The sequence below is a fragment of the Ursus maritimus genome, unplaced genomic scaffold (assembly GCF_017311325.1).
Source record: "Ursus maritimus isolate PB19 unplaced genomic scaffold, ASM1731132v1 scaffold_20, whole genome shotgun sequence".
In the NCBI taxonomy this organism is placed as follows: domain Eukaryota; kingdom Metazoa; phylum Chordata; class Mammalia; order Carnivora; family Ursidae; genus Ursus; species Ursus maritimus.
This window is the reverse complement of record NW_024424453.1, coordinates 35,423,697-35,438,590: the sequence shown is the minus strand read 5'-3', so window position 1 is coordinate 35,438,590 and position 14,894 is coordinate 35,423,697. Positions and strand designations below refer to the sequence as shown.

Here is a 14,894-nt window from a genome sequence, read left to right as displayed (position 1 = left end):
GCACCATAAAAGTGTACAGTAGGTAAAAGAATTGACTACAAGGTATTTCATGTAGGGAGAGTATTTTAAAATATACAACTGACAAACAAAACACCTGTTGCTCCCGGGATAGCAAGGAAAGCTGACATGATCAAATGACACGGGAGTCCTTCAATATGCAATTTTCAAAGAGTAATTATTTCAAAAAGGCGCAGAATTAATTATGTTCTCTTATTACGTAAGACTGGGCCAGCAGATGCACACCTACCCACAGGCCACTCTCGAAGAGCTGAGTATCAGGGCTGTCAGATACGATTTTTTAAATTATTATCATTTGGGAAATCATTTTCAAGAAAATTGCTTCCAAGTAGCCCAATCCTATTCCAGTCTGAAATGGGAACTAAATTTAAACCAAGTCCCTCCTTTGGAAATAGCTCTCTTTACAATCTTGAATTAAATTGTACTATAGTCACATAGGCGGCAAGAGATGTTGGCAAATCACAGACTTCACTTGGAAGATCTATTCAGGCTTGCTTTTATCTAAGGGAGGAAGCCCAGAGTCAAACCTCAGGGTACAGTACAGCTTAATTACTCAAGAAATTGTCCAGTGCCAAGTGGTCCAATGGACACATCTCAATAGTACCTGGGAATTAGGTGCTTTTGCTAGTGCAATTTGTGTTTGAGATAGGGGCTGCCTACTGAATACTTCAAACAAAATAAAGATTCACCTTAGCATATAAAAGGCATGGGGTCTAGACCCCGATAGAAATATGAATTCGCATTCAGATGCCACTGAAGCTAATGCTAACTAAGGAACATGAGATATACTTGACCAGATTCCACCATACACATTAGGGACCTTATACCTCACAGTTAACCATTAAGTGTGACAGACTCACGTGTTACGCTTTGATGAAGTATTTTATAAACACAGATCAGCTGCTTTGCTAGACCCTGGAATTTTCCACATGTAAATTCATTTCACCCAGAAGGTTTTTTAGTCTCATACCCTAGGCAATAAATGTGAGGAGGATAACAGTCCAGAATGATTTATTGGTTAAAAGTATTGGTTGTCTGCTTTCTGGGGGTATTAGTGTTGTAACAGTTCATCTATTTTTACAGAAAATACGTGTGTGAGCTTAGATTTGAAGACAGATCCTTTTTCATCTTAACACAACTTACTATTCCAAACTACCTGGAGGAATTACATTACCTATATTGCAAGGGGTTTTTTCCTTATTATTCAGCTTAAATTCCTCTTATGGCTTTTGAAAACCTCTTGTCTTGAATTTAAGGGAATGTGAAAAAAGAGCATTTCCAATTTAGCTATTCTTTCAATTTGTTCTTTTAAGCCTTCCTACTGGTACTTTCTTTGGCTTTGTTACTTCTTAGGAATCTAATTCTGAATTCTCTTAACTTTTCCTTTCATTTTATTTTATTAAGTACTCCATATGTCTAATGTGGGGCTTTAACTCATGACCCCGATACCAAGAGTCGTATGTTCTACCGACTGAGCCAGCCAGGTGCCCCTCTTAACCTGTCATTTTAAATTCCATTTCCTGGCTATGTGCCTGCTGTCTTCAGGACTTTATTCACTTTCCTAAAATTTTACATAAGTTTCAGGTCCCAAAGTAAACTTTCTGACATTCATTCATTCACTCGTTGAATAGATATTAAATGTTAATTCTACATTGGCTCCGACGTAGGCACTGAGGCTGTAGCCTAGAGTAAAACAAAGCCCACATAAAGTAGACATTCTGGTAGGAAAAACTGACCGTGAACAAGCAAATATACATATGATATACATATTAAAATAACTTCTGAAAAAGATAAACAAGGTGATGTGCCAGAGGAAAACCTGGAGAGACAAACTGCAGAGCAGAAGGTCAGGTTAGGCAGGAGGAGCTCCACCGCAGGAAGGGAACGCAGGCCAGCGTGCTGGGTGTGATGCTGGACGCAAGACGTCATCGGATGGGTCTGGAAAGGCAGGCGGGTGTTGGAATGCATAGGATCTCCAAAGTTATGGTTGAAGTCTGGATTTTATTAACAGTCTATGTGGATCCATTGAAATATTTTAAGCAACGGAATGACATGATCCAGTTTATAGTTTTGAAAAGGTTGCTTCTGGAGCCTTGAGGAGAGAGGGTGGTAAGGGAATAAGAATAGGGGCAGGAGGACCAATCGGGATACCACTTCTCATGTGTCCTGGTCAGATCTTTCAGCACCTTCCACACCGACACGCACACACGCACACACACACACACACAACCCCCACAGGCTGGTGATGGCAAATTGACTCTTCCATTACTATGAAACTTTAGCATTCTACTATGTTTATTTATATATGTTTTACCTATTAATATGGCCACACTGGAACTTTTGCAATAAATTATGATTTATATGCATTTGTTTCTCTTGAGGATCACTTGAGACTTTGAAGTGTTCAATTTATAACTATACTATTTAAGCATGGAGCCTGGTCTCTATAGAGAGTAGATGTAGGTTGTGGGGAAGGAGGATGTTAAGATAATGTGGAGGTTTTAAGCAGCTAGGATAGGTCAGCACCTTAAACCACCCAAGTATGATCAGATATGTCCAAGTGGGAAGAATGTGCACGTCCTCGAGGGCTCCCTCTCTCTACGTCAGGAGCCTTCTCTGAACTTTGCTGTAGCCTCTTGTGTTATGTTGGAGGTGGGCCTTCAAAGTCCTTCTCCTAGAGGTCACTGACCTCAAGAAACTGGGGAAACACCCCTTCCTTTACTAAAGAGGTGGGGAAACTGAAAGAGGAGATTTTATTTTTTAAAGCTGATTAGACTACATGACAATAATGAAAAATTGAGGAAAAATGAGGGAACACACTTAAAATTTAATAGGTTTCATCACTGATAAACCCCTCAGTAAGAAACTAGCATCCTTTTTCAACCACCATTGCTGTTTGCCCTTAAAACTGTAGCTGATAAGCCTTCTGAAAAGAAGCAATACTTAGGGTTCCAGCTATCATGAATAGCTTACATGGAACTGACCCTCGAGTAAAAACCAAAGCTGGACAAAACATGTAAAATTACTGTTTGGAAGCACCGGAGCACAATCAGCTTAGGGAAGGCTTGAAGGGCTGTGGTCCCCGAGAAAAGAGGGGCACACCAACGCAGGCTGTGCATTTACCCAAGTATCTTCTGGAGGGAATTTGCTATTGCCTTGTGAGGTGGAATAGAGTAGAACAGAAGGAGCCATCTTCCTGGCAAAGGAGACTGAGGATGAAGTTCAGGTGACACAAGCACCTGGGATTTGAGGAGTAAAAGCCCAGAGAGCAGGTAACTGCCTCAGTGTGGCCCTGGACGCGTGAGCCGGCTGCTATCGTGAGCGTGCACAGGGCAGCGCTCCGAGAGACTCGGAAGGAAACAGCACCTGGGAGGAGCAGAGTTCAGCCACCACGCGTGCTGAGGAGACGGAGGCTGGAGTTCAAGCCCCATCAAACAGGCTTTCAGCTGAGATCCTGGAAAAACCGTGGCTTAGGAGTGAAGGCTACAGCCCCCGGGGATGGGCAAAGCTGAAACAGAGCAGCCTAAAAATAACCTGCCAGGAACTCTGGGCAGGATGGAATTGGCTGGTTGGAACCTGATCGGCCTGCCAAGAGAAAACCTTACCTGCGTGGAGGAAAATAATAGAATAATTTTCATAAACAGCATCTACCTTTGAACAAAAGTATGACATCTGCTAAAAAGAAGGAACCAAATGACCACAGCAAAACAAACAACGCAAGAGAAAGAACAGATAATGAAAGTAATCCCACAGGCAATTCAGGTATTGGAGTCTAAAAATCACTCTGATTTATGTTCCGGCAAATAGAAAAAAAAGGGATATAAAATTTGATCAGAGATACAGATCCTTGAAAAGGAATCAAATAAAAAGAAGGCAGGGGTTGAGATCCAATATTTTCCACTCTACTAGGCTGAGGCATGCTGGCTCTTTTGCTCTTCCCGCATTTCTTTTCTCCTTTCTGGTTGCTTCCACCCTCCAGCACGTCTCCATGCTTCAGAAATAGTTGTCCCATGAGGCTGTCTTAGAGAGTGCAAAAGACAACTCTAGTTTTAAAAGGGGCCCCTATTGAGGGGCACCTGGGTGGCTCAGTTGGTTGAGAGTCCGACTCTCGATTTCAGCTCAAAGCGTGACCTCAGGGTGGGGGAATCGAGCCCCACTCTGTGCTCGGTGGGGAGTCTGCTTGAGATGCTCTCAATCCCTTTCCCTGTACCTCTCCCCCTGTGCTGTCTCTCTCTAAAATAAATAAATCTTAAAAAAATAAGTCCATCTGTTGAATCAGAAGATATGAAAAGTGTCTTCAAAAGAGACAACAAACCCAGTAGTGTATAAAATGACAGATATCTGTGTTCAGATTTTAAAAGGACAGCTATCTGTGCTCAGACTCTGTCCCAGTCACGTACAAGTCTGTGCGACTACATACAAGCTACTTAGCCATCCTGAATCTGTTTTCTGTTCCATAAAAATTAATTGATACTTACCTTACAAAGTCATTTCAAGCTCTAAATGAGATGCTTTATCTAGGCAGAGGGCTTAGCACAAATAGATTCCCAATAAATATTGATAGTCCTTTGATGTTTGCTATCAACAGTGGAGAGAAGCACACATTCAAAACCGGTTAATCTTGAACTTCGGGCTGGGATACCATCTACGTATTGATTGTCATTTGATATCCTCAACCAAGATCAAGTAACATACAATTTGTGTTCTTTCTCTACCTTTCCAAGTGAGGCATATTAATGACTGACAAAATGCCTGCACAATATGGGTTAGTCGAAACCAGAGTTCTTTAAACTCTCGGGAAAAAAAAATCGAGTATTGCAAATATCTGGGACAAAACTCGAGGCAGCGATCAAGGCTTTCGTTGTTACAGAATGCTGTTCATGCTCTGGCTTGCCTTTCAACAATCATTCCTATTAAATCATTTGTATCTCTGACACATCTAATGAAGTCATGGTCGCGATCAGCTTAATCGCAGGATGCAGAGTAGTACCCATTTTGTTAGGAAAGCTGTTTGTATAAACTGAAACATGCAGCAAATATATAATTTCATAAAATGCTCATTATGCTTTCAGCGTGACAATCTTTGGCTTGAATCCTTTTATGCATATTTAGTCATTTTAAGATAGACTGTTTTGGGTACTGGTTAAGAAAAAGATTATTCTTAAGCAAACTCCCTAACAAGCAAGCGGAATAGTAAACAGTTACAAACACAGCAAACTCTGAGCCATATATTCTATCTGGAGATCTTTAAATTCTGGAGAAATCACACAATGTAGCTAAATATTATATGTCACTGAAACTGATTCTCGTTATAAGCACATGAAAATAAGCAAGAAAAAAACTGAATTAAGGGAATTCATCTGTAAACAATACTTTTCTAGAATGCTGATAGACCCCAGGCTTGACTTCTAGCTAGTTATTTAATTGTTCAACTAGTGGCTGAATAATCACGCCTTATTCATTCAGAGACTCTTACAAGTGAAGTCATGACATGTGCTTTTACTGTTATAAATGATCTCCAGGCCCCATGTTTTTGGTCTCAGCACTAATTAGAAGTGAGACTTACATCACTCTCATGACCTTCTCGAAGGTTGTATGTGAGGTCATGCTGAATGTCTTCCATGAATTTATGAGCATATTCTGGGTAGAGGTCTAGCACTTCAAAGAGTCCTTTGAGGATGATGCACTGAAGGTCGCAGTAGGTTAAAGCCTTCACATCTGCATTGGTCTTGATCACTTGGTCCTTAATTGATAGATTTGCTCCAATTAAGTCCCCTTTCCCTTGAAACAGTGAAAAAAAGAGACATGTCACTTTTAAAGAAAAGCAAGCTGGGACTGGAGATTTCATTTGACTTACAGGCTTCCCTTCTCTGAGGTGACACCACAGAAGAAAAAGACATCTTCGTCTCGGCAGTATGGAGATTTGGGGCCTGGTATTTCTCTGTTGGGGGGGTGGTTTCTGTACACACTAGAATGTTTAGCGCCATCTCATATTCCTGACCCCAGTGGTGACAACCAAAAATATCTTCAGACGTTATCAAATGTCTCCTCGTGGGCACAACTGTTCCTGGTTGGGAACGGTGGTCTGGGAGATAAGGACTAGCAGAGCCACAGTTAGGAACTGTCGGTCATAGATGGGCTCCAGATAGCCCCTCGTGGCATTCGATAAATGACTTTAGACAAAGAGTTGATATTTTTGTCACAGTTGCCTCAACTGCTCAGGAGAAATAATAATGGCTCCAACTTTTTTTATTTTTGAGCTCAAAAAGGCTCTGTATAAGACCATTAAAATGTGTATTAATAATTTTGATTCTAGCCCAATCATTGGCTTCATCATCAGCTTGCTAACTAACATACGCAGGTTGTTTTATTTACCTCTGAACACGTCTATGAGAGAGGAGGGCAAGGAGGGAGGAGGTGCCCTCCCTCCCTCTCCTCAGAACGGGGAGGTAGAGAGAGGTATTGGACATCACGGACGGCGACATCTGCCAAAGGAAAATGGAGAACACGGCCATACTTTTGATACTCTTGATGGTAGAAAAGGCGAATTTTCCCATCAAAAAAGAAAACGAATAAATAAAAACTAGGAGGTCTTAGCTTGCGCCACTGCAGGGAGAGAGACCCACCACCACTTTGTCATCTGCGCCCGCCCCACACCCAGCACCCCTGCTATTTTGCCTACAATGCTGCCGCCCATGAGTCTTAAGCTGGATTCCCCTGCCTGGGAACTAGCTTGCTTCCTTGAGCTTGCTGATTAGATCATACTGGACAATGTATTTGTTTTTTTTTAAAGATTTTATTTATTTATTCGACAGAGTTAGAGACAGCCAGCGAGAGAGGGAACACAAGCAGGGGGATGGGAGAGGAAGAAGCAGGCTCATAGCGGAGGAGCCCGATGTGGGGCTCGATCCCAGAACGCCGGGATCACGCCCTGAGCCGAAGGCAGATGCTTAACGACTGCGCCACCCAGGCGCCCCTGGACAATGTATTTGAATCTTTAAAATCGGTCGGTTGATTTGAATCAGTTTAGCCTAGCAGGAAGGTGAGCATAAATGTAAGTGCTAACAAAGGGCTGATTGCAGATTTATTTTAGACACAAGCCATTAATTCACTCAGCATCCATGTGAGAAACACGAAAGAAAATCCATCCAATCCTCAGACAAACTTAGGTTAAACGCTGAAATAATATGATCTAAGTTCACAGAAGACGCTGGCATTAGATTCATGGCTCCAACTTAAAATTTCTTTGCTTTGTCCTCCTGCCTGGGCTTGAAATTTTATTATTTTTTTAATGGCCACTTTGCTCTGTCTCACAGGGAATCAACAACCAACCATTGATCCACAGAGAAACCACCAAGCAAAGAGTATCTTTGGAATGGTATAGAACGAATTGTCCTGTCCCTCATTCAGTTAATTTTTTAACTTCTAAATTTTTATTTTTTTTTTTTTGTGCCCAGCATTTCTGGAAGGAAAGTCTCTGACTTGTAACAGGCTTCAATAAAATTCTGTTTTGTTAAATTTCACAGTAAAAGGAAACATGCCAAATTAACCATGAATATTTGAAATAGTCATAAATATATAACAGATAAAAAGGAGCATTTTAAAATTATTGAATTACATCTGCATATTAGCTCTGAAATAACATTAAATTCACACCTTGAAGTTGAGCCTATTTGGCCAAAGGAAAAAAGGACTGAAATCTGCACTTATGGAAGTTGAGGGAATATATAACTACATGATGCTGGAGAATTCAAGTGGGATTTATTGTTGTCACCATACTGCTAAACTTGGCAATTTTGTTTCTTACATATTTTGTTAGAAATCTAAATTGGTGCTCAAAAACTCAGAGTTGGACACTGATGTAAGATGTCAATATAGCCGGGATGCTTTGGATATAGCAGATTTTGAAATTTGTTTATCTCAGGACAGTTTATCACCATGCGGAGTCTTGCTACAAAGAGCATTTATATTTTCTGTTAAACAACTGGTGTTCGGAACGATGTGAGGGTCATCATACTTACATACCTTGGGTGATCACAGCATGGCTATTTAAGCCACAGTGACCCCCGCTATAAAAACAGCACCAACATCTTGCCAAAGTTGGCACTCTAGAAAGAATTCCAGTTTATTAATTCATTTAATGAGTATTTATGAAACACTGACAGGCGTGCCGGACCTCGTGTTCAGCTCTGGTGCGTGTGCACTGGTGAATAAGAACATGGTCCCTACCCTCGCTGATTTTATGGTCTTGTGGGTTTCTCACTATCTAGATTTAGGACCTTGATCTAAGTTTCTTATTTACTCTGGGTCTCAGTATCCTTATTTCTAAAAGAAGAGAAAGATTTCTATGGTCTCTTACTATCTCCATTTTTCAGAATTCTACTATTGATATTTGCTAACCAGTTACTCTTCCCTGGGGGATGGGTGTGTGGGGGGAAAGCTGATGGGGTACAAACCATCCGGGTTGGAGCAGTCACGTGTTTAATTATAATTAGGCAGACTAATACCATCTGTGAAGAGAACATTTATCAGTGCTTTGTCATTTTCTTTTAAACAACAGTGATGAAATTGGTAGAAAAACACAATTACCAGGACATGAAATGAAAGTGTGCAAGGCAAACAAATTCTATCTCCGTAACAAATCCTCGACTCTATGTCAACCTCTTCCCCAGGCATCAGATTAAGAAATGCCTTCACGATTGATTGGACAACTGAGTTGCTTGAATAAGTTGTGGCTTGACAGCTGTTTGGTGATACTTCTTCCCTACAACATTATATATTAATTCATTTTGTTGGCAGAGTGAACATGTATTAAATATCTACAGATCAAACGTGAAGCCATGGGCTTAAGTTTATCAAAGTCAGTTTTGATTTTAATTGGCCCTATAAGACAATATTACCATAGGGAGAGTAAAATACTCAATCTCCATTGAAATACTGTTAATCACAGAGATGAAATATTAATAATTTGTTATCCTTGTTTGGGTTTCGTCCCAATACACATACGAGTATTTAGAATGGTCATGCGGCAATTTGCATTTAGATCACTTTTGGTGTTCGACACAGTAGAAACGAAGATGTGAAAATTGTTTATCACGAAAATCATAATTTATGGAGGAAGTTGGGGCCAAGAGCAAAAGGCAATGGATTAACTCTTTCAGCTGTGAGTAGAATTTTTTAAAATAAAAAATCCAGTTGAATTATGTATTACTAACAATGTTAATTACCTAGAAGCTGTTGAATTTGTACCTATTAATGTTCTAATGTTATAGACGATGGCTTCATATTCTATTCCTAGAATTGTTGCCAGCTACCGAATGTAAAAATACACCAAGATTATGGAAAAAAACAGATTATGTGTATTTAAACATAGTACATTATTTTTGCTTACAAGCATATCAAACCATATAGTTTTGGAAAAATAAATGTATGCCCTCTTAAAAGCCAGCTATGTCAACAGGCAGGCTATAAAACTTATATGGTCCTAAGGAAACCCATGGAAAAGTATTTTATGATTAAAGGTAAGTTTTTGAAGCAAATTTAGAAATAACTGTCAATTTTAATTTAGAATCACAAAATAATAGAATGACCATTATACACTGATAATGAACTGGCCAAGCTGAAAATAAACTTGGTCAGTTGCTATTCCGTACTTTTTTTTTTTTTAAAAGTTATATTTAAATTCAATTTAGTTAACATATACTGTTTTATTAGTTTCAGGGGTAGAATTTAGGGATTCATCAGTTGCATATAACACCCAGGGCTTATTACATCAAGTGCCCTCAATGCCCACCACCCAATTGCTGTACCTCCCCACTCCCCACCTCCCCTCCAGCCTTTCTGTTAAGGAGAAGAAACATAAGAGGGTGAGTCAAGAAATGAGCCACAGCTTTAAAAGGCAAGCCCGACCTTTTCCCTGGTAAGTGGCAAACTGGATGAATATGAAGCGATGAGAAGCCCGTGGGTACTCACTATTCACTAGCCTCGACCTCTTCAGCTTTAATCAGGGATAATCACACCAGCCTAACAGGGTAGTAGGGTTTAAGTTGGATAATGGACATAAAACACCTGGCTCATATTATGGATTCAATAAATTTTAGTTCTCTTCCTTTTCCCAAAGTTTAATCTGTTTTGAAGCTTATGAACTCGAATCCAGAGAGAGCAGGCTTACAACGATTACACAGAATAACTGGCCTCACTTGGAGGTGGAAGGAGCACCGGAGATAGAATCAAAAGACCTGGGTTAGCTTTGACTTTGAAAAAACAGCGAAAATATCACTCCCATCTATGTCTTTGTGTTAGGAAGGCTGAAATAAGACCCTGCATGTAAAAATATTTTATAAATGGTTAAGTTGTTTATAAATCTTCGTTCTTAAATGATATGAAAAATAAACTAGCCCCTTCTTATTTTTTTTTTAAAGATTTTATTTATTCGACAGAGATAGAGACAGCCAGCGAGAGAGGGAACACAAGCAGGGGGAGTGGGAGAGGAAGAAGCAGGCTCATAGCAGAGGAGCCTGATGTGGGGCTCGATCCCGTAACGCCAGGATCACGCCCTGAGCCGAAGGCAGACGCTCAACCGCTGTGCCATCCAGGCACCTCACTAGCCCCTTCTTATTAACACAAATTCTAAACATTGATGTACTACATTGGCTTTCAAAATATATTTATTGTTCAGGCCACAACCTGACACATTCATAGGCTTTCAATAAGTATTAGTGGAATAAACAAACTAGCAAATAAGAGACAGTGATTTTAAGAGAAGTACACCTAAAATCGTGAGTAGGAATTTGTCCACATTAACTCTACGTGTCCTCTTCTGTCAGCTGACCTTTTATTTCCATGAAAACCAATTATGTCTGAATAGATGGGAGTCAACTTTGTGGAACAAAATCTTCACAAACTATTCTGTGGAGTTTCTTTGAGGAAGTAAAAAAAAAAAGGCTTATGGCCACCTTGATGATATAGGATTAGTGACTGCAATGAGAGCTTTTTCTCAATGCATAATCATTTTTGCACTATTTCTAGCCCAGATGAAATAATTTTTATGTTCTTCCCTGAATCTGCAGAAATGCCCTCTTAACACTGACCAGCTATTTTATCAAAAGGCAGCAAGCATCACGACTAATAATTTTGCTTTAGGAATCAGAAAGAACTGTGTTCATTCTCTTATCATGTTATTTGGGACAAATTAAGTTAACAAAGATACTATTTATTCATTTGTAAAATGGGGTTAAGATACATACTGCTAGATTTTTAATCCAGAATGAAATGATATGTTGTATGTAACACTCAGCACAGCGTAAACTCAGTATGTGGCATAATAATTAATAATAAACAGTTGGCAAATTATATACACTTAAAGAATAATCCTGATTCCATATATTCACCCAGAATTTTCTTACTCGCAATAGCTATATCTCCCCCCGCTCCCACCCCGCCATTTTCTCTTCTTGACTTATGCTCTAGGGTAAAATTTCATGAAGCTTTTTCAACTCAGACCTACCAAGAATAGCCAGCACCATGCTGTCTTTAAGAACTTCCATGGAGCCTGAGCATACAAAGTAGATGGCCTGCAAAGCATCTCCTTGACGCAGCAAGTACTCCCCCGGAGCACAGAAAGAGGTTTTGATGTGCAGAGACAGAGACCTGAGGCAGCCCCGGCTGGCACACTCAAAAAGGGACAACTGCAGGATTTCCTTGTTCAAGTGCATAGTGATGTCAGAACGCAGCTCGTCTGGAAAGTCTTTCAAAAGCTGTCAAGATGAAAGAAGAAATCAAGCTGGGGTAAGTCCGGTCTGATTGATTTACTCTGCAAGAGAAGAGGGGTGTTCTTCCCACTGTTGGACCAACCAGAGTACAGAAGAGGAAATATATGTCTATTCAACCCTGGGGCGATTGTTCAGCAACTGTGACCCCAGTTAGGTGCTACTTAAAAATCAGCTGATAATAAGTTTGGAGAAATAGGATAAATTAATAAAAGACTCTAGGACGAAAATGTATGGCTTCTTGTGACTTGCTTCTCACAAAGACTCTCAGGACAGAAGGTATGGAATTTGGACCCACTGGTGTTTCCTCCGGCATCATGATCATGTCAAGAGAGGAGAAACCAAATGATCACTTAGAAGTGTGGATTACAGTATGGTTGGGCGGTTGAGGCACGGTTGCTTTATTTATAGGATTCTTTTCTTACAGTGGTGCTCTGGGGTATTCCTGGAAGTCCACAGATAACACATGCGCCAGAAGACATTTGCTTTCTTACTTTGTCCGTTTTAAAGGCACACATTAACTTGGTTATCTAAGAATCCAACATTACACAATTCAGTGGTCCTAAGAATGGAATGGTTCCTCCAAAGAGGGTCAATGAGAATGAAAGTTAGTCCACCCGATCAACCGAAGCAGCAAATTAATGTAAAACATCGGTCCATCCAAAGTGGCATCATGAAAACATAAGCCAAAAAGGATGAAAGAAGATGGACCGAGTTTCATGAGGGATTAAAAAACAGAGATAAAGAAGCTGGTGGGTGTGTACTTCGCTTCTGAGACCTGCTTTAGAGCACCTTGCTTTACCTAAGAATATGTGCTTTGTGTCTGAAAACTTGAACATGAGAAATGAACGTTACCTCATTCGAATCGATTCCATTGTTGACTGACCAGGTTGTTTGGAAATATTCGAGCATCCTCTGCTTAAGCTGCTGGGGCAGGTGATGGACCCGTATGAAGTCCTTCAGATCCTTAGTTCTAGTGTGATAGAGGGACCATCTGGAGTACATCCTCTGTATGATCGCCGTCACGTTTCCAAACACCAAGGCATGCATCAAAGCTAGAGAAGACAGCACAGCATACATGGGGGAGAAATAGGATGGACGGGTTCACCCCTTGAGCCTAAATTTAGCTTATATAACCTGAATCCAGCAGAGTATGTTACTGTGGCCATGTTGCTACAGCTGTTCGTACAGCTACTTTGTCAGAGTGCATCCTGATGCCGTCCTTGGAATCCAAATGGCTTGATCAAAGTAAAAATATCTTTTAAAAATACTCATAATAGGCAAAATCGGCCTCTCTGACTCACGCTTCATCTGTTAGCTGCTATTCTGGCTATGACAAAGTTGTTTGTACTTTTTACCTCTATATTATTTTAATGGGTATAGTTTAATAGCCATGAGTAAATAATTTTAATATAATTTCATAAAATAAGCTATAAAGTTATAGTTCAATGGTTATCATAATAACAAATACATTTTAAAAGTAAATCTATTCTAGGGGCACCTGGGTGGCTCAGTCCAACTCTTAATTTTGGCTCAGGTCATGACCTCAGGGTCAGGAGAGCCCTAATGGGCTCCGCCCTCAGCATGGAGTCTGCTTGTCCCTTTCCCTTCCCCCTTCCACCTCGCCCCCACACTTGCACGTGCATGCACACACTCTCTCTCAAAAATAAGGAAATAAAATCTTTAAAAAAAGTCTATTATAACCGGTTAATCTTTACTAGTCTTTTCCCCTAAGCCATCACTTAAAATTAGTTTTCGGGTATTAAATAGAACACATTTTTATTAATAAAAGCATGGAGAAAGTTGCTAGAAATGTAATTGAGGATTTTTTTGAGCAATCTAAAGTGGAAATTAATATGGCTCCCATCACCAACCTTACTTTAGCTCCGCGGTTACTTAAATTTTGGGGGAGATAGCAGAAAATCTGACACCATTAAAGAAACAAATGCATCCACAGAGAAAAACAGGTATTCAGATGGTACCTATATACATGCGACTCCTGTTTTGATGAGATTTCTCAGTCAGATGGTATTTAATCCCCACTTTCTCGCTGAGCCTTCTCCTTTCTCAGAACACCACCAGATTATAATAGGATAGAACACTTTGTTCACAAGAATTCAAGAGCTGATGGGGATTGGAGATGGGTCTTCTACTGGAAAATAAGTGATGTCCAGGAGTTGCCCACTGTAAGGAGTGGTCAAATATCTTATAGTCAGAAAAAGCAGGACAGGAATTTACACTAAATTGTCATTAGCCAAATAGAACTTGAATGGCCTCTGCAGACACCAGCCGATAGTCCGAGAAGGCCTTGGACCCACCTGGGGCTGTGGCACTGGGAGAGCTGAGAGCCAGGTCTAGTTACATTGATGGGCAGATCAACTCTCAGTGATACTCAGATTTCAGCCCTGATCCCCATCCTGGACAGAATTGACAATGAGGTAAATTCAGGGGTTCGGTGAAATCATCTGTTTCAACAGCTTTTGGGTTAAAAAAAAAAGACTAAAAATTTAGTAGTTTGTCTATTAGGATCTATCAAATCATCCCTGTACCAAAATCTCAGTGGCCAAGAAGCTCTGTTAAAGTTTCTTAGCATCAGAATGGATACAATAGTGCAAATGTGTCAACATACTACTGCGTCTATCTTCCTGAATCTCCATCCTGTTTCAGGATGGCCCTAGGTAAAATTCTTTCTTTCCTCTACATTTGCCAGAAATTAGTGACCACTGGCATGCTAGTTTCAATCTAATCTAACACTGGAATTAAAATTCTTTCAGGTTATATATCATCATTTCTCTGTGGAAGATATGGTCACCACACCTCGAAAGATGGTAATAATAAGGAAGCCCCCAACATTTTGGAAAAGTTACTAGAATAAGGCTAAACTTAGGATCTGCATACATGAGGAATATAAAGTTGCAGAGAGAATATGGGCTTCAGAATCAGACACATCAGGATTTGAAACCTGACTTTGGCACTTCCTAACCATGAACTTGGGAAGATGTATAATTGCCATGGATACCGGTCCTTATATAAATGCGCATAGTATTTACTCATAGGGCTTTTTTTGAGATCTAAGGAGTTAATATATATATTTTTAAAAGTGCCTAA

General features: G+C 40.1%; 1 protein-coding gene across 1 annotated transcript in view; it reads right to left on the bottom strand.

The window, feature by feature from the left end:
• The window catches only part of KCNH8 (potassium voltage-gated channel subfamily H member 8), a 360,674-nt gene that overhangs the window by 44,736 nt on the left and 301,044 nt on the right, over nt 1-14,894 (bottom strand). Inside the window, exons 9-11 of the mRNA XM_008709154.2 lie at nt 12,642-12,841; nt 11,525-11,774; nt 5,585-5,799 (exon numbers count right to left, since the gene is read on the bottom strand). Of these exons, the coding sequence (XP_008707376.2) occupies nt 5,585-5,799; nt 11,525-11,774; nt 12,642-12,841 (665 nt within the window). The remainder of the gene's footprint in view (nt 1-5,584; nt 5,800-11,524; nt 11,775-12,641; nt 12,842-14,894) is intronic.